At 40.3% G+C, this 19426-nt stretch overlaps 1 protein-coding gene across 5 annotated transcripts in view; it reads left to right on the top strand.

Annotated features, from left to right (window-relative positions):
* The first annotated feature begins 1909 nt into the window (after positions 1-1909).
* HNRNPR (heterogeneous nuclear ribonucleoprotein R) overlaps positions 1910-19426 on the top strand; it is a 33971-nt gene continuing 16454 nt past the window's right edge. Inside the window, exons 1-5 of one of the 5 annotated variants that reach the window (XM_013047834.2) lie at positions 1912-2066; positions 5283-5448; positions 7712-7830; positions 8611-8718; positions 11235-11348. In XM_013047834.2, coding sequence (XP_012903288.1) covers positions 5292-5448; positions 7712-7830; positions 8611-8718; positions 11235-11348 — 498 coding nt within the window. In that variant the 5' untranslated portion in view covers positions 1912-2066; positions 5283-5291. Of the gene's footprint in view, positions 2067-5279; positions 5449-7711; positions 7831-8610; positions 8719-11234; positions 11349-19426 lie in introns of all 5 variants that reach the window. The other 4 variants (XM_004741209.3, XM_013047839.2, XM_004741213.3 and 1 more) reach the window with 4 other exon arrangements.

Genomic DNA, 19426 nt, shown 5'->3' with positions numbered 1-19426 from the left:
ACCAAAAATGTTAATTCTTGAGTTAGGGACACCTGGGTGGCTCAGTCGTTAAGCGTCTGCCTTTGGCTCAGGTCATGATCCCAGGGTCCTGGAATCAAGCCCTGGGTTAGGCTCCCTCACCTGCAGGAGGCCTGCTTCTCCCTCTCCCACTGCCCATGCTTGTGTTCCCTTTCTCCCTTTGTCTCCCTCTGTCAAATAAATAAAATCTAAAAAAAAAAAAAAAAAATTCTTGAGCTAGAGGCTAATAAAGTTCAAGCCTTGAGGTCTCTCATTTGTACCATGCCCTTCCAAGATTCTGTTCCTCAATTTGTATTTATCATTTTATATCACTTCCAAAAAAGATCCCAGCATTTGTGTAAGTTTCACAACCCTTATTACAACACTTGGATCCACTGAGCCATTTATCTCAGTACTGAGCGCACAGTAGGTTTTTAAAAAAAGATTTATTTGGGGCGCCTGGGTGGCTCAGTGGGTTAAGCCGCTGCCTTCGGCTCAGGTCATGATCTCAGGGTCCTGGGATCGAGTCCCGCATCGGGCTCTCTGCTCAGCGGGGAGCCTGCTTCCTCCTCTCTCTCTCTCTGCCTCCCTCTCCATCTACTTGTGATCTCTCTCTGTCAAATAAATAAATAAAAAAATCTTAAAAAAAAAAAGATTTATTTGACAGAGAGAGCAGGAACAGGAGGGGCAGAGGGAGAGGAAGAGACAGTATCTCAAGCAGACTCCCTGCTGAGCGCAGAGCCCAAGGCAGGGCTCTATCCCACCACCTAGATCACCACCTGAGCCAAAAATCAAAGTGCCTAACCAGAGGCGCCATCCAGGCACTTCCATAGTATGCTTTTAATAATTAATTTGGGGCTGATAGGTTCTGGGAAGCTTAAATGATCCTCCAGTGTATCTGGAGATCCTATAGACCACTGCTTGACCTTCCTCCAGTCCCTAAGAGGGCTAGGGCATTGTATGTCGGGGTGGGGAACAGCTGGCCCTACAGAAGTCAGCTGGGAAGATTGTGGGAGGAGAGAGGTTTGCACCAAGGCAAGGACAGAAAACAAACCATAAGGGCGTTACGTTGAAAAATGGGTTTAGGAATAACAGCAATTCACCTCCTTGGGACTTAGCCCTTTCCCTGCACCGCTCTCTTGGCTTCGCAGATGCATGTATCTGCCGTACTTCTTCTTAACAATTAGCTGCAAACCCTGGGAGAAAAGGTCCCTGCTCTAGCATTTGTTAACCCTGCTCTCGAATGGTGCCAACTTCAGCGATTTCTCACGTTCCGAGCTGCCCCAACGATGTGCAACGGGGAGTCCGGGGACAGTTTTCCGATCGCTCCAAGAGATGATTTTTGTCCGTGAAATTCTCCAGCCAGACGGCTAGCCAAATCAACCTTATTAAAGTGTGCTCCAACGGGAGCCCGAAAGATGACCCAGAAGGAGGCCCGACCGCGTGGCGGTGGGCGTGTCTGGGGCGGACGCCTGCGGCGGCAGCGGCGCCGGCAGCGGCAGGAGGGAGGTTAGGGACGCCGCGGTGCCGGCGGAGGGGCGGGAGGGCAGCGAAGGAGCGGGGCCGAAGCGGACAGTAGGGGGCGGGGTTCCGGAGCCGGCCACGCGGCGCCAGGCCTAGCTTTTCGGTCTCGCATCGCCCGCGGACGAGGAGCGAAGAGCCTCGCCCACTCAAGGCCCCGTGCCCCGCAGCCTCGCCTCTCTAACCGGGGCTCCACCACAGACCCCTTTGTGTTCCTACCCCCGCCCCGGAGGCGCCCCAGCCGGCGGCGCTGACTTCCCTCATTGGCTCAGCCGACGGCTTCATCGATTGGCTCCCCAGTCGTCCAGCGTGAGCCGCTTCTTTCCGCTACTATTGGACGCCCGAGCTGCCTTTCAGGCCGCCGCGTGAGACGATTGCCCGGCCGCTCGGAGTCCCTGGAAGCAGTTCCGGGAAACCCCGCGTGCTGCCGGGATCGCGTCTCTGTCCATGAGGGGGGGAGGGGGTGGCGCGCGCGCCATTTCTAGTCGTTTTCAAAGCGCCTCGCGCTGATTCTCACGGGCCCGGCCGGCGGCCCCAGCTCTGCCCTGGTGAGTCTCGCGCCGGCCCGTGGGGGGAGGGGCCGGGAGCCCCGATCCGACCCGACGGGGCCCAGCCCGGGCTCGGCGCCTTGGCCCCAGTTTCCTTTTCGCTCCGAGGCCCCGGGGTGGGGGTGGGGATGGGCTGGGGGCGGCTTCGGCTTCGTCCGGCCGCGCCGCGGAGGGCCTAGCCCGGCCAAGGCGCCTCCTCGCCCTCGCTCATCCTCCCCCCGCCCCTCCAGCCCCCGGCCGGCGGTCCGGCCCGCCGGGCACCCTCCGCGCGGCCTGCCGGGGACTGCCGTGTTTTTCCCGCCTCCGCCCGCCGCTCCACGCGGCCGGCCCGGCCCGCGGCCTCAGACGCCCGCGGCCCCTTCGCTGCTGTTTTCCGGAGCCGCTTCGCGCTCGTCTCGGCCGGCCTAGCCACGAGTGGGATGTGTTGCTGATCGCGACGGGCATGAGGGGGTGGGGTGGGCAGAGGGCGGGATGCAAACCTCGGGTTACCTGAGCCGGGAGAAAACTTTTGTGGGAGCTGGAGCCCGAGGGCCGATTTGTGTAGGAAGCCTCCCTCCCCTCCCCCATTCTGCATGCTGCGAGCCGAGATTTGAAGGAAAAAATGACTACTAGAGGCCGTGAAACTTAGGCTTCAAGCGGCGCCTGAGATGCATAATTCTAAGAATGTCTCAGGCGCACTAAATTGGAAAGGCGATTCTTTTTCTTAAACGGTAGCAGTCGTGTTGCCAAAATGTAAAACTTAAGGCCAAGGGGTTCTTGAAAGCTTCAGTCCTCTCATGCTGACCTGTTTGAGATTTTTGCTGTCCTCAAGAGACTCAATTTATGTCTCATGAGTCAGTCGTAGGATAAGGGCTTGACACTCCTAACCCATGAGATAACCGTTAGTTTTCATTTCGTTGGTTCTTTTAAAGCCCGTCTCTTAATATGAAGAATTTGCACAGAGATGTTCAGAAAAAGTCAGGGAGGGGCTCGTGCTCACTTCCCAAATCTCCCAGCAGCCCTTTAAAATCTTATTTAAATGTCTACTTTTTGCAAAAATGATCAAAAGACTCCAGTCACAGTATATTTGCTGCATCCAGAAATATGGTTTGGCTGTGTGGCATTGTATTGAACTGACACAAGTTTTAAACGGTCTCATACGACATAAAAGAGGTTTTTAAATGAGCACATTGTATTTGGCTTGAAGAGAGAGGTTTCCCTTGATCAGAAAGGTTTTATTTTCTACAATCTAATTATTTTATTTTATTTTTTTGTTAAAGTTTACAAACTTTTTGACAATATCAACCAATTTCAGAATCAACTTGTAGGAGAACCTTTGCAATGGAATGGTAGTCATAAATATTTCTATCTTGTGCTTAATACACAACTTGTCTTTTTTGCTTTACACATACTTAAAAAAAAAATCACCTTAGCAGATGTTCGTTGAACTTTCCTGTTAAAAATTTGCTTTCTTTCTGTGACTAATAGTATTCACAGGTGCAATAACTGTTAAGGGTCTTGTGATACTGAGAACTTTTGAGTTCTGATGATCTTATGGTTGTATTTGGGGGTGCGGGAGCATGGGAAAACAGAACTATATGTTCACAAGGAGATTTTGGACTTCAGGGTGCATCTTTATAGAAATAGGTTGTATTAATCAGTAAACGTATTCATCTTACACTGTAAGTAGTTTCTTGATGAAAAGTGTGCCAGTTTTGAATGTTTTCGTTTTTGTCAGTTCATCAGAATTTGAGGCTTGCCTTGAGAAACCTTTCTCCACCCAAAGTTCAACGAGAATCTGCGTCTGTGTAGACTTTAGTGGGCTTGTATCAAGTCTTAATGTTTTGTAATCCTAAGAAGTCATGATATTGATCTTATTTTCAGAATAACCCTTTCTGCATTTTCCTTCCTTCCTACTATTACCTCGTTCCCCTTGGTCTTTCTCCCTTTCTCATTAACTTCAACTAAGTATCAGTGGACTTTGAAAAGAAAAGGAGTTGTTTTAGGTCAGAAAAAGGCACCTGGTGCACCTGCACAGTGGTTTTAAGCCATCTGGAAGTGTGGTTATCTTGCGGGGTTTAGTGCTTTTTAGGAAGCTTGTATTTTCTTTGTAGCTGACTAGGTACCTTGAGGTTCATCAAGAAAAGGAGGCTTCTTCTTGAGATCCATCTTCATGTCCTCTATTTCAGTATTTGTTGCAATGTCTTTATTCTGCTTATTATCTTCATCACATTAACCACAGACAAGTGCACTTTAATTCCCTGTCTTTCGAGGCAGTATAGAGACTGGCCTTGTATGGTTTTATTATCTAATCTCTCTCTTCAGGGAGCTGGTCCATTTCAGTACTATATACAGGTTGAACATACAAAATAGTTTGGGTAGGTTAATCTGGGACATCTGACCTAAGTTTACCCTCATTAGGTAATGTTTGTTGAAACTGTTTGGAAGAAGTTAGCCGTCCATTCTTCGATATGTTTTTGCGGCTTTACTGATATGAAAAATTCAATATGTACTCATGATTTTTTTTTTTAAAGATGCAACCTCAATTATAGCTCACTTTTTATTTTACGTGGACTTAAAACAATCGTTTAGCTTTTAAACTTGGTCATTTTTTCTTTTAAATCTGTGAATGGGAATAGCAAATTAATTTTAGAACAAAAATTAATGTCAAGTTGTGTTTTTTTTTTTTTTTTAAGTGAGGCGGAGAGAACCCAAACCACCAGCATGTTGAACTAGAGACAGCAGTGCATTGGTCTCACACCTATCCTAGATTTGAAGCAGAACTAGGAAAATTTGAAAGTCCTTAAACCTTGATTAAGTGGTCTGTGGGTGTTCATTCTGTTTCTAAATCAAACTTTTAAAAACTGTGTAAGAATTGAGAGCTGATGGGCTTTTTAGGATTTTGTGGTGATTTGTTGATATGCTTGTCAGGACACAACAGCTGCTTTTGTTAATCAGCAATTCTACCTTCAGTAAATTCAAGCCTTTTTTTTTTTTTTTTTAACCTCGTGTACATGAAGTTCCTTAAAGTTCTAATGCTTCCATGTACATTTTCTATGTTTTTACAGGGTTATTGTTGCAAATTTAGGTCAGATACATCACAAAAGGCATATAATATTATTTTGATAGAGTTTATTAGCAGCATGTATACAAATTAGTTTAGATAAATCATGCATTGTCCTACAAACTAGTTATTTCTGGCTTAATGTAATATAGCTCCTGAATTTTTTCCAGCAGCATAATAAAATGGCTAATCAGGTGAATGGTAATGCGGTACAGTTAAAAGAAGAGGAAGAACCAATGGATACTTCCAGTGTAACTCACACAGAACACTACAAGACACTGATAGAGGCAGGCCTCCCACAGAAGGTGGCAGAAAGACTTGATGAAATATTTCAGACAGGTATAATATGCATTTCTTGTTTCTGACTGGTTATGAAAGTGAGGGCAAACCACTTTGAATTTTATAGATTTTTTTTTTAAGGTTAAATAATACATATTGTTTCTGATCTATGTAGAGCTGAATGTTTGTTACTTTCCCTTCATTGAGGGCATATTGGGTTTGACTTTGATATTCTTATTTCATTATTTTGAAGCCTTCTTAGTGTTGAATATGCAGTCTTAGTTGTTTCAGAACAGTACATCAATTGGTCTTCGATTTACCACCAATTAAAATGTATGTGTCAGCATACCAAATGTTACATTTTTTTTCTTAATCTAAATCAGTCATCATTTTGCTTTTACTTTTCTACTTTTAGCTTCTTAAAGTGATTGTTAAATTAGCTTAGGTCTGATTAGGTGGCATAATGAGAGGACTGGTTAGACAGTATTGTCTGAAACGAAAATAAATGTCAGACTCCTTGAGAGTTTGTGGCCTGTCTCATTTCTAATAGACAAAAATCCACATCTCTCCGTAATCTGGAAGTGTTGGTTTGTAACAGCTGCTTTTTAAAAAAATTTCGAAGTCCCATGGATAAGTGCTTAAGCAAATTTGAATATCTTAATATGGTCGGTTGTAAGCGGTTTGAAGTTTTTAAAGAGGGAGAGAAATATTTACCCTTAGGGAGTGTTGTTCATTAATAAATGTGTCCTCCCCCTTTGGGGCCATAGATGGAAACTTTCTTCCTCTGTGTTTTGTGTGCCTATCCAGATTCTGGGAGAGAGAATTGAATGGTCTCACAAATGTGTCTTAAGTACTGTAGTAACAAATATCTGTTTTTTTTGTCCTTAAATTTTTTTTTTTCAAATCTGAGAAGCTTCGGATAATTTTAGACGTTAAAATGACTTCCGAAAAATGACTCCTGGGTGATGGTTCCATTTGAAAATCAGTCCTCAGGAACTTTCTGTGACATTCTGCCATAGAGAATTGGCAGTGATTTGCTCAGAGATGCTCTCTTGTAGAGTGCTTTGTTATTGACAAGAGGCTGATGGTTCGGGTGTAGGGTTGGATTGACAGATGGATCGATGGGTGTCCTCTGAGTTGTGGCTTTGGGTGGTGGTATGGAATTTTGAAGTAAGGAAACTCCAATAATTAGGCATGCTCATTTTGAGCTTTTAAAACAAATCATGGCAACATTTTCTTAAAGTAACTTTACAAATGGCATTACATTTATTTAAAATATATTTACTGTATGGAATAAAGTTCTTTTTCACTTGATCAAAATGGAGTCACTTTTGATGTTCATAGGGACTTGGAGTTTTAATCTGCCAAATATATCCATTTTATGTTGGATCAATTCTGAAATATAGAGAGAAATACAACACAAACTTAACAGACTTACGAAATTACATTTCAAACTGAGTAGATGTTCTGTGTGCAGTTAATATACTACAGTGTAGAATACAGTGCAAATATTTTCTGTATAGTTTACTTGTAAGTCCATAGTAAAGTCCTTAATGCCATTTGAGAAAAACAGTCATTATTGACAGTGTTGAGAATGCCACAGCATCTTTAAACCTCAGCTTGACACATCAGAAGAACAAAAAAATGCCTTAAAATATGACTTTCAGAATTGATTAATCAAGCTGCACTTGCATTTGTAGAAGAGTTTAAAATTATGCCTTTCCACATTCTGATTGCAGCAAAGTAGACGCTCAGATAAACAAATGCATTTCATTTTCTCTTTGGTGCTAAGGAGGAAAAGCCTTTGATACCTTTTGGAGAGTGGAAAGAATTATTTAGTTAAAATGGTTTCTCTTTTTTTTCTCCCACCTCTTGTGTGGTTAGCAACAACTACAACAGTCCATATAATTTGAAGCTTGATCCTTGGGGAATACAGTGTATGATTACCACTCTATAAATCAGAATTTATTGTATTAATACTTAATCTGTAGTACACTGTGTATATCAGATTTATCTTCCAAGCCTTAAGAAGGGGAGGGGAAATGGGGCTAGGTTTTTTGTGGGGTTTCTGTGGGATGTGGGGATTGAAATTCATGTTTATAAGAATTGAAATTCATGTTTGACATTTTATCTTCTATTTTCATATTTGTACTCTCGACCTTTTTGTATAGTATTTGTATAGCTGCCTATATGCATATTAAATGAGAATGTAGTTTGTTAGTAATAGTACTGAATATAACTATTCTTGATGAAACATTGATAGCACGGTTTAGGTTATCCCTTTTGTTGCAATAACATTACCCCTTTTCAATTTAATTTGTAGGATTGGTAGCTTATGTCGATCTTGATGAAAGAGCAATTGATGCTCTCAGGGAATTTAATGAAGAAGGAGCTCTGTCTGTACTACAGCAGTTCAAGGAGAGTGACTTATCACATGTTCAGGTAAGGCCACTTACTAAAAATGCCTTTGAATAACTAATGACCTGAAATTACTTTACCATTACTTTTTTTCCTGAAAAGAACGGATACTTTTTTGTTTGTGACTACCTCTGCTTATATTTAAAAAAAAAAAAAAAAGTTTAAAGGGGAAAAAACTCTTTCACAGCAGAGTTCTCAGAAAGTAAAATCTCTCCCCACTTCTTTCCAGTAAGTTACTTTAAAAACTTAAAATCAAAGTCAGGATTTGCTGATAGTTATTAACGAGCTTTTATGGGTTTAGAATATTTCGATTTTAAACAGTTGTGGGTTTATCTGACCCTGTTTTATTATCTTGGAGGAAAATAAAGTAGGTAGGAGGAATAGTTTTGGAATGTTTGGCAAAGTTAGTCCACGTGCATTTGAATATCAACAAATGGAAGACTTGCCAGTGTGGAAGGTAAGCACCCTGAGGTCTTTCTTGGCTGTCTTATTGCTGTCTAATCCAGTTTCTGGCACACGGTAACTACTCAGCAAATATTTGTTGAGCGAATAAATGAGTAAATATTTGGTTAAAATTCTCGTCTTTTGAAACTATAAATTAACTATGTATTTGACCCTTCGATGATTCCTGGTGATTCTTTTTCATTGAATTTTCGGTAACTACTCAGCAAATATTTGTTGAGCGAATAAATGAGTAAATATTTGGTTAAAATTCTCGTCTTTTGAAACTGTAAATTAACTATGTATTTGACCCTTCGATGATTCCTGGTGATTCTTTTTCATTGAATTACTTGTCTATTCTAGAACAAAAGTGCATTTTTATGTGGAGTTATGAAGACCTACAGGCAAAGGGAGAAACAGGGGAGCAAGGTGCAAGAGTCCACAAAGGGGCCAGATGAAGCGAAGATAAAGGTAAAACTGGACTCGGGTCGTTGCAATGGTAATAAGTTGAATGATGAGATTGAATGTTTCTTTTCATGTTTCCTAGAAACAGTTTTCATTGTTCCACATTTTTTTTTAAGCTAGTGTTTTAGAAATGAGATAATTGAAGGAAAATTACACAAGAAGAATTCGGGGGGCAAATATTCAGTTGTATGTTTGGTGGAAAAAAACCTTAATTCAGACCCTTGCCTCATTGTTCTGGCGCTGAAGGATACGTGTTTTATTGATGCTTCCACTAATAGCTTTTGAGGTTGACTCAGTCATGTCTCTTAGTTTGGTTTCTTTCTGAGCACTTTATTTCTCTCTCTCTTTTTTTTAAAGAGGTATTTTATAACTGCTTTACTCCTGAATTTTTATTTTTATTTACCTCAGTTTAATTATTTGTAAACTGGGCATAGTAATAGTACCTATTCCCCTAGAGTTGTGAGGATTAAAGGAATTAAGACATGTCAGGTGCTTAGAATAATGCCTGGAATGTAGCAAGAATTGTGTAACTAGCACCAGTTACTGTTATCGTTTAGATAAACTGCTCTGCGAGATAAATACAGGCTTTTGGTGAAAGATCAGTGAACCTCATTCCTTAGTTAAAGGGCTGTTGATGTTTTGCCACAGCGATAGATTTTTCAAATTGAAGTAGTTATTTTACTTAATGAAGTTGTTTGTATGGTTTTGTTTTAGACAGAAAATAGAACTTGTAGTTTCTGACTTGGAATAGTTTACATAGAGTTCCTTTGTACCTTTTTCCCTCATCTGTAAAATGGCATAATTCTTAAATATATTTAAAATAAATACATGAAAATTCCATTTGACATAATAGTTGTTTTTAAAAATATATATATTGGTGTGTATTGAATAGGCCTATGTTATTTCCCCAAAAGTGGGTATTTGCTTTTGATAAGGTATATATTGCACATGTGATACGTGTATATTACATATTAGACAAGTAAAGTTTAAATGTATAAAATGTATATCGTGTGTATATTGTGTTACACGTGTTTCTGTGCTTAAAATTAGAGCAGCTCTTTTTGGGTCAAAGGTAGAAAAATAGAAGACCCTAAAGTAACTCCGGAATCCTGGGAGTCCTCCGACCATACTTTTGAAAGCCACTAAACTTGATGTCTGGTCTTTCTTGTTGCTTTGATATCCTTTATAGATCTTCATCAGCTTAGGATGGGTTTATCTCGACGTGGATGAAACTGTCCTTAGTCAAAAATATACCCAATGGCTCTTAACCTGCCAAACATAGCCTAGCCTACCTTAAATGTGTTTAGAAAACTTACATTAGCCTATCGTTGGGTAAAGTCACCTCTAACACAAAGCACATTTTATAACGAAGTGTTGGCTATCTCGGGTAATTTGTAAGAGTTCTGTACTGACAGAGAAAAACAGTGGTTGCTATGGATACAGAATGGTGGTTAAATGTATTGGTTGTTTACTCTTGCGATTGAGTGGTTGACTGGGAGCTGAGCCTCCCTGCCTCAGCCTAGCATCACAAGAGTATCATCCTGCATATGGCTAGCACTGGAAAAGATCAAAAATCAAAATTTGAAGTGTGGTTTACTGAATGCATATCACTTTCATACCATCCTGAAGTCGAAAAATTGTAAGTTGAATCATCACGAGTTGGGAGCCATCTAACTTTTGAAACATGAAGTGTAAAAATCTCCCGTTTTTAGGTAGATGACATTTCTTGTTTTCCATTTTGTCTGAGCTGTTGCCTCTCATATAAATACAGACCCTTAAGGGCAAGAGCATTACTTTCTTTTCTACAATCCCTCTTTAGTACCTAATGTTGTGAAGAAGGTTGGTAATCAGGAAACAAAAGGTTTTGTTTTTTGAAACCTGAGAATACTCATTTGGTAATTGCCAAATACTTTGAGTTTGTGTTGTATGAGAAATGGTCTGGTTCTTATAGAGCTTATGATAGAGCAGAAATACAAAAGGATTAAACAAAATAAAGGTTAAATTACTTGACTATAATGGAAATTCACAGTAGGAAGATGTGAGGAATAGTGAATGAGAGAAGCTGCATGAAGAAGGTAGAACTTCTGATGAGAGAACTTTTTTTTTTTTTGAAAGGAATCACAGGTAGGCAGGTGGTATGTAAACGGAACAAGTTAAGGAAAGCTCTCATTGAAGTAGAGGAAAATGCAAAATGAGGACTGCTGCAATACGGAAGTATGGATAGGTATCCTGGGGTCGGCTTATGTCACGTTTGTAATAATCCTTGCCCCATTTTTCTGTTTCTTCATATCAAAAAATCATCGTGTGCTTAGAGATTTAATTTGTGTACAATTCTTTCCATTCATTGTATGGAAAGGAGTAAAATGAAGGGGAACAACACGTGCGAGTGATACCAGTGTGAGTTTTGACATTATTTTACCTAAGCTACATGGCCTATGATGTTGGGATATCCTTTGGAAAAGATTAATATACTGATGTGTGATATAATATTTAAGTGTAAACAGATGTATAATTATCTTTAGGCGTTGCTTGAAAGGACTGGCTATACTCTGGATGTAACCACAGGACAGAGGAAGTATGGTGGTCCTCCACCAGACAGTGTGTATTCCGGTGTACAACCTGGCATTGGAACAGAAGTAAGTGTTCTTCAGCTGTTTGCCGAAATCTTTCCAGTTTGTAAATTATTCTTTCTATTGTATGATGGGGAAGAGTAGTTGATTCTTTTTAAAGTTTAGCTGTAATTATTTTCTTTGGCTAGCCATTTGCATTTTACTGTAGTCATAAGCAAGGAGAACCATGTGACTAGTAGATGTCCAAACACTCTGTAAAGGAATGTGGAGTTCTTGGAACTGGTTGCTAAAACCATGCAACCAGGAACACACCATTTTAGGTGCTTGGGTTGAAGTTATGAAAGAGAAACATTTGCTTTATTCTGTTTTGTTTTAGGTCAGTAATTCTGAATAGCACTTGTCCTCCCTCCTTGCCCCTACCCCCACCACATAAAGGGTACTCAGTTTTTGCTGAGAGATTGATTTATTTATTTATTATTTAAAAAAAAATTTTTTTTTTTTTTAGATTTAATTTATTTATTTGACAGATAGAGATCACAAGTTGGCAGGCAGAGAGGCAGGCAGGAGGAAGCAGACTCCCTGCTGAGCAGAGAGTCTGATGTGGGGCTCAATTGCAAGACCCTGGGATCATGACCTGAGCCAAAGGCAGAGGCTTTAACCCACTGAGCCACCAGGCGCCCCTGCTGAGAGATTTATTGATGGGAGTGGGTCACACAAGGGAAGGGTATAGAATCAGATAAAAGGTCGAACACATTGGTCTGTCATTGAACAAAGCAATTTCTGCTGTTCCATCTGTGCCTTCATAGAGGTTTTTTTATATACCTCTATGTTAGCTAACTCTAGCCCCTCCCCTTTTTTTTAAAAGATTTGTTTATTTTAGAGACAGAGCGCACGCAGGGGGACTTGGGGGTCGGGGGAGGTATAGAGAGGGAGAGCCCCAAGTAGACTCCCATGCTAGTGTGGAGCCTGATGCAGGGCTTGATGTCACAGCCCTGAGATTATGACCTGAGCCAAAACCCAGAGTTGGTCTCTTAACCCCCTGTGCCACCCAGGCGCCCCACCAATTCTGATCCTTTGGTAAAAACTGTGTGCCAAAATATAAATTTACCTCAGGGTCTTTTCTTTCTGGTGTCTTTTCAGGTAGCCAAAAGAATAGTTTGTGAATAAAGACATTACCAGTTAACTTTTTAGATTTATATCAGAAGTAATTCCAGTGTAGTCTCTGTATATAAAATAGAGTTTACGTTCATTGGTCTTTGTTCCCTGAACTGCCTTCAAGCATTATGACAGTTAATATTCTATTTCTTAATATTTAGCAGTATTAAGGAGGACTCTAAGCATCTTTATTTTTCATGATACCTAAATCAGCTGTATATTATTGTTTTGTGTCTCTTTAAAAAAAAAAATTCCAATGTCCATAATTACTGTAGAGTAGGAATTGGACTGTGAGCCATCTAAGTTTGTTCTAGGAGCAAATGTCATGAAATACAGAATATGAGTGAATAGTATTTTTTTTTTTTTAAAGATAATTTATTAATGGAGTGCCTGGGTGGCTTAGTTGGTTAAGCATCTGCATTCAGCTTAGGTCCCCTCAGTGGGGAGCCTGCTTCTCCCTCTCCCTCTCTGCCTCCTGCTAACCCTCCTTGTGCACCCTTTCTGTCAAATGAATAAATACAATATTAAAAAAAATAAAAGATTTTCTTATTTTTAAGTAATCTCCATACCAACATGACACTCCAGCTCAGAACCCTGAGATCAGGAGTCACAGTCTACTGACTGAGCCAGCTAGGTACCTCAAGCCATCCTTCATTTTTAATGTTCTGTTTAGATTGTGAATGCTTTCAAATCTACATTTACATTTTATTAACTTTTTTTTTTTTTTTTAAGATTTTATTTATTTGAGAGACACAGCGAGAAAGGGAACACAAGCGGAGAGGGAGAGGGAAAGGGAGAGGCGGGCTTCCTGCCTAGCAGAGAGCCTGATGCAGGGCTCCATCCCGGGATCCTGGGACCATGACCTGGGCCGAAGGCAGATACATAATGACTGAGCCACCCAGGCACCCCTACATTTTATTAACTTTTGAACAATATACAAATGTAGTTCAGTTTTCTTACTTGAACAGCTATTGTCATAGGTATTTTTTTTCCAAATGACTTTAAGTTTTGTTTTCTTACCTTAAACCCTCATATAAAATAAATAAAAAATGTAATTGCTCTTTTGCTTTTTCCTTATTTAGAGGCAGCCTAAAACCACCTCCAAGAGGGAGATACAGTTTGAAAAAGTTATCTATAGTATGCCATCCAGCATGTGATATCCTTATTAGTATTTATCAATTATTACATTTGTCTTAATTTTGTTTCTTTAGTTACAAAAACCTTAGGAATAAAAATTAAATCTATATAATATTGTTAATGTTCTTTCCAATGCCCAGTATAGCCTGGTATAAAATTAGTTGGTTGTATCTATTTCACAATTACAAAAATGAACTTTTTTAGCCTGTTAGATTTGTTTTGTTAATGAGCTCATTAATGGAGACTTGTTTTATCTTTGTTTTATATAGATAAGAAAGGAGTTTGTTAGTATTCGTACCATTTTGCTGAAAGCATTTAAACAACTTAATAGGATAAACTATTTTGAGTATCCAATTAGAAACAAAGGTGGCATCCTAATTGTAAAATATGGTATTCTTTTATATTGTATTGTGTCTTTAGGGGAAAGATGCATTTTCCTGTATATTAGATATCATCGCATATGGCAGATACCTTTGCAGTGAAATCCCTGTATGAGCCTAAGCCACCCCTATCAAGCAGTTTGTTACAACAAAATCTTAGGATAAAGGTTTGGGTTCTTCCCATAAAGTTAAATCCCAAGAGGTTTGGCCTATACCTGTTGAAAATTAAAGTATTGTTTTGTTTTCTTTTAAAGATTTACTTATTTTAGAGAGCATGTTGGGGAGGGGCAGAGGGAGAGAATCTTCAGGCCGGCTCCACGACCCATGAGATCATGACGTGAGCCAAAACCAAGAGTGGGACACTTGACCAACTGAGCTGTCTATGCTCCCCTAAAATTAAAGTTTTTAAAAATTCAGAAAAATAGGTTTTTAACATATTGGATTACTGATTTAATAAATAAATTGGTTTTAGTTGGTGTCATTTTTGATGCTATGAGGTTTAAGTTTTTGTTCTTTTATGTTTCACTATAGTCATTAAAAATTTTAGCTCTTGATTGAGGAAGTTGAAATTAGGGTCAGCGCCTGAGTCTGACAGTATTAAAATTAAGTTATGAGAAGAGTGAGGTTTTTGTCTTGGTAAAATCTATTGTAAATTAACCCTATAAAGGAGCACTCCTTTGCATTGTTTCTAATCATTGTCCTGAGATAAGAAAGATAGGTATTAATTTTGAAGGGTGTTTTTTAGTGTGTCTGGGCCCTTAGATGCAGTCTGGTTATAGTATCTTTGTGTTCCTCAGCTGGCATTGTAAAACTGTTTAGGGAAACAGCCTCTGTTTTCATTAGTTTCCATGATAATAAGGACTTAGCCTTTTAAAGAGCACAGCAATGGTGTTTTGTAGAGGAATTACTAATGGAGGTGTTAGAGAACCAGTGTATTTAACAGAGATGTAAAAGTATATGACTTAGTAGTACCTGAATTGAATTATGTATAAGGAAAAGCTGCTGTGTTTGCAAAACAGCAAATAGGAGCAGGATAATGGAAGAGCCCTAGTAGATACTCAAAAGACTGTGTTGCACTGCCTGGTAACTCTTCCTTCCGGAGCCTCAAAGGACTTTTTCTCTGTTACTGTTGAAGTATTTGATGGTTGGGTAGTAGACAGCCAAAACATTTTTCAAGTCTTGATGCTTAGTGAGTAAAGAGAGAACTGGTTGTTAACGATATTCATTACATTCTGCTTGTTTGCTTTTGGTTTTTAGATTTATTTATTTATTTGACAGACAGAGATCACAAGTAGGCAGAGAGGTAGACAGAGGAAGAGGGGGAAGCAGGCTCCCCACTGAGCAGAGAGCCTGATGTGGGGCTCGATCCCAGGACCCTGAGATTATGAGATTATGACCTGAGCTGAAGGCAGAGGCTTAACCCACTGAGCCACCCAGGCGCCCCCATTCTGTTGGTTCTGATAGGGGCAGGGGGCAGGGGACGCTAACCTGCATATGCCTGAGTGCTTACTCTTAACAGTTCCTGTGGGTCCATAACGGCTCAGGGACTAACAAGTTAATAAAAGGAAAACATTTCTATTTCATTTTAGTTAATTAAAAATTGAGCTTAGAAACTTATAACGGAATGATCCCTAGTTTTAAATACTGTTTATTTTTAGCCTTTTTAAGTTACTTAAATGTCCTATGTTAAATTGATCTTGAAGTGAAGCCAGCTCCTGCTTCTCAGTAAATCAGTATTTTTAGCCTGTTTCTTTTTGGATCCCATTGATTATCATATTGGGAACTTTGTTGATCACAGATTTGTTGATACTTCTTCTAAAGTAAATACAATTCTTACGGAAAATCTGTAAGTTGGACTTCTGACATTCAAATGATACTTCAGAGTATGAGGAACTTGGCTCCTATGAATCTTGTATGTAAAGTGATCAATCAGTCATTAAATTCTGAAAATATAGGTTTTTCACTTTTCACTTGCTTAATGAGGCAAACCCTGTCTGTTCTAAAAATACGGGCACAAGTGTTACATAAGTAATGTAATAACCTGGCACTTCGCTTCCTCACTGAACTGTGTGTCAGGTGTATTTTCACAGTGCCACTTTCTGTGCTCCTTGCTTTATGTGTTTTTGTAACACGTATGGAAGAAATAGGGATAGTGAACAATCTAATTATGAAGCACCATTGCTTTATGTTAATGGAAATAATAGGAACCAGAATTTGCTTCCCAGAACACATTTTAAATGTTCAAATACAAATACCTTCAAATACATAAACACTGTCTGACTGGGCCAGAGACCTCAGCCGCACCAAAAAATATATTTCAAAATGAATACCAATTATCCTTCTATATATTTTTTTTGTCTCAGGACATCTTTTTTTTTTTTTAAGATTTTATTTATTGGGACGCCTGGGTGGCTCAGTTGGTTAAGCGGCTGCCTTCAGCTCAGGTCATGATCCCAGCGTCCTGAGATCGAGTCCCACATTGGGCTCCTTGCTCAGCAGGGAGCCTGCTTCTCTCTCTGTCTCTTCCTGCCACTCTGTCTGCATGTGCTCGCTCTCTCTCTGACAAATAAATAAAATCTTTAAAAAAAAAAAAGATTCTATTTATATATTGACAGACAGAGATCACAAGTAGGCAGAGAGGCAGGCAGAGAGAGGGGGAAGCAGGCTCCCCGCTGAGCAGAGAGCCCGATGTGGGGCTGGATCGATGACCCTGGGATCATGACCTGAGCCAAAGGCAGAGGCTTGAACCCACTGAGCCACCAGTGCCTGGCTCAGGACATCTTTTATCCACAGTTTTTTTTAGTGCTGTGCCCTTTTAATGAATGGTCATTTATAGGATTGATAAACTGAGGCTGATGAGAAGCCGGGAGATTCTCCGGATATCTTGAAGGCACATCTAACAGGGTTTATTGATGAGTGGGATATGGGAGTATGAGAGAAAGGAGCCAAGGATGACTTCAAGGCTTATGACCTGAGCAGCTAGAAGGATGGAGTTGCCATGGATTAAAATGAGGACTGCTGTAGAGAAGGGCAGATTAGCAGATTGAAAGATCGTAATTCAGTTCTGGACATGTTAAGAGTTAGAGATCTTTTAGACCTCTGAGTGGAGCTGTGTTGAATGAGCAGTTGCTTCTGTAAGCCTGGAATTCAGGGAAGGGTTTTGATTCCTTTGGTATCACCAAGGAAGTGTGTGTAGCCAGACTAAGGGTCTAAAATCTGATCCCTGCAGCCCTCTACATTTAGAGATTGGGGAGATGAGAAGGAACTAGTAAAGGGATCTGAGCAGAAAGAACCAATGAGGTAAGAAAAAAATCAGGGGTGTTGTATCCTAGAAGTTCAGTGAAGAGTGTTTTCATAGCAGGAAGGTGGTCAGTTACAACCAACTTTCCAAGTGAGACAAGGACTGTGAATTGACATTTGATCCTGGCAACAGGGATGTCATCAGTGACTTTGTCAAGAATAGTGGTGAAAGCCCTATTTGGAGAGGATTAAAGAGAGTGGGAGGCACGGGATTTGAGATAGCAAGTACCTACGGCTTTTTTGAGCAGTTTTGCTGGAAAGGGTAGCAGAGAAATGGGACAGTAACTGGAAGGTGTATCGTAGTCAGGATACATCCTTTTTTCATTTAAATTTTAAGTGTGATGCCCAACCGACAGAGCCATCCAGGGGCCCCTGAAAAAAAATTTTTTTAAGTGACAAATTACGATCATTAGTGTGCTGATGATTAAATTGTTGTCTTTGAGTGGAAGAGAAGGTGTGGGACCTAGTGTATAAGTTAATAGCATGAGGTCGACGTTCATTTGAACATTCATCAAAGATGAACAGCTAGTGGCGCACCTGAGTGGCTCAGTGGGTTAAAGCCTCTGCCTTTGGCTGAGGTCATGATCCCAGGGTCATGAGATCAAGCCCTGCATCAGGCTCTCTGCTCAGCAGGGAGCCTGCTTTCTGCTTCCTCCTCTCTCTCTGCCTTCTTGTGATCTCTGTCAAATAAATAAAAATCTTAAAAAAAAAAAAAAAGAAAAGAAAAGAAAAAAAGATGAGCAGCTAATATGTTCCAGGCACTGTGTTCAAGCTGGGAATAAAATGAGGAACGAGATTTGGGCTCTTTGCTCACATGGAAATTGAACCCTCTGGATGATGATATTTCCAGATGAAAATACTGAGACTCACTGATTAAGAAACTTGCTCAAAGTAACTAAAAGGTAGATCTGAACCCAGTATAACTTTTCTTTTTTAAAGATTTTATTTGTTTATTTGATAGAGATCACAAGTAGGCAGAGAGGCAGGCTCCCTGCTGAGCAGAGAGCCCGATGCGGGGCTCGATCCTACGACCCTGGGATCGACCCTGGGATCGTGACCTGAGCCGAAGCCAGAGGTTTTAACCACTGAGCTACCCAGGCAGCCCATGAACCCAGCATAACTTAAAACTTAACTATTTCTCATATTCTCCCTGCCTTTGAGCTATCAACCTATTACTCCATGCTGCCATCATCCCTAGTCTGGATTGCCTTGTGAACCTGACTGGGCAGCCTGTTTCTCCATACAGTTCATCTGCTGCCTGGCTGCCAGTCCCTTGGAACATGTCATATCTAGTCACTTGTCTGCTCAAAACCCTCTGCTATCTTCCCAACAGAACTGGAATAAAATGCAAACTCCTAACATGGTTTAACTTAATCTGGCCCCTGTTCTCTCTTTCCCAACTTTTCTTCCAGTTGCTGTCATGTTTGCTCTTCATCAGATATGTTAAGTGTGCCCCCATTTTTCTGTAGTGTTCTTTACCTTGGATTGCTCTTTCCTCAGATTCCCCCCCCTTCAGATTTTTACTTAATTTTCTACCTTAGGTCTCAATTCAAACTTAACCTTTTTAGGGAGACTCTTCCAATTAAAACACTCTTCCTCATTTATTCCCTTTGCTTGCTTTTTTTTTTTTTTTTTAAGCCTTTAATACCTCTTGAAAGCATATATATATATATATTTTTTTTAAAAGATTTTATTTATTTATTTTGACAGAGAGAGAGAGATAATAAGTAGGCAGAGAGGTAGGCAGAAGCAGGCTCCCCGCCAAGCAGAAAGCCTGATGCAGGGCTTGATCCCAGGACTCTGGGATCACGACCTGAGCCGAACGCAGAGGCTTTAACCCACTGAGTCACCCAGGCGCCCCTCATATATATTTTTTTTAACCTTTGTCTCTATCAGTAGTGTGTAAACCTCGTGAATGCTTAGACCTTGTTTGTGGTATTCACTGTATCTCTAGAACTTAGAAAAATACATGGCATATGAGTTGAAGGTATATTGAATTCCCTGTCTCATGAAGAGTTTGGAGAAGTTCTATGAATAGGTTGGAAGTCCGTTCTGTAGGCTAGGTATTATTTATTGGAACAACTCCAGGCCGATATGTAGAAGTTTAGTTGGGTATGGATAGGAATGGAAGGGATTCAAAATAGCTGAGATTTTTGTTTATTGAAAGTATTA

The sequence above is a fragment of the Mustela putorius genome, unplaced genomic scaffold, assembly GCF_011764305.1.
Source record: "Mustela putorius furo isolate JIRA1106 unplaced genomic scaffold, ASM1176430v1.1 tig00003853_pilon_pilon_pilon, whole genome shotgun sequence".
NCBI classification, from domain to species: domain Eukaryota; kingdom Metazoa; phylum Chordata; class Mammalia; order Carnivora; family Mustelidae; genus Mustela; species Mustela putorius.
The sequence above is the reverse complement of the archived record's forward strand: the minus strand, read 5'-3'. Positions and strand labels throughout refer to the sequence as shown.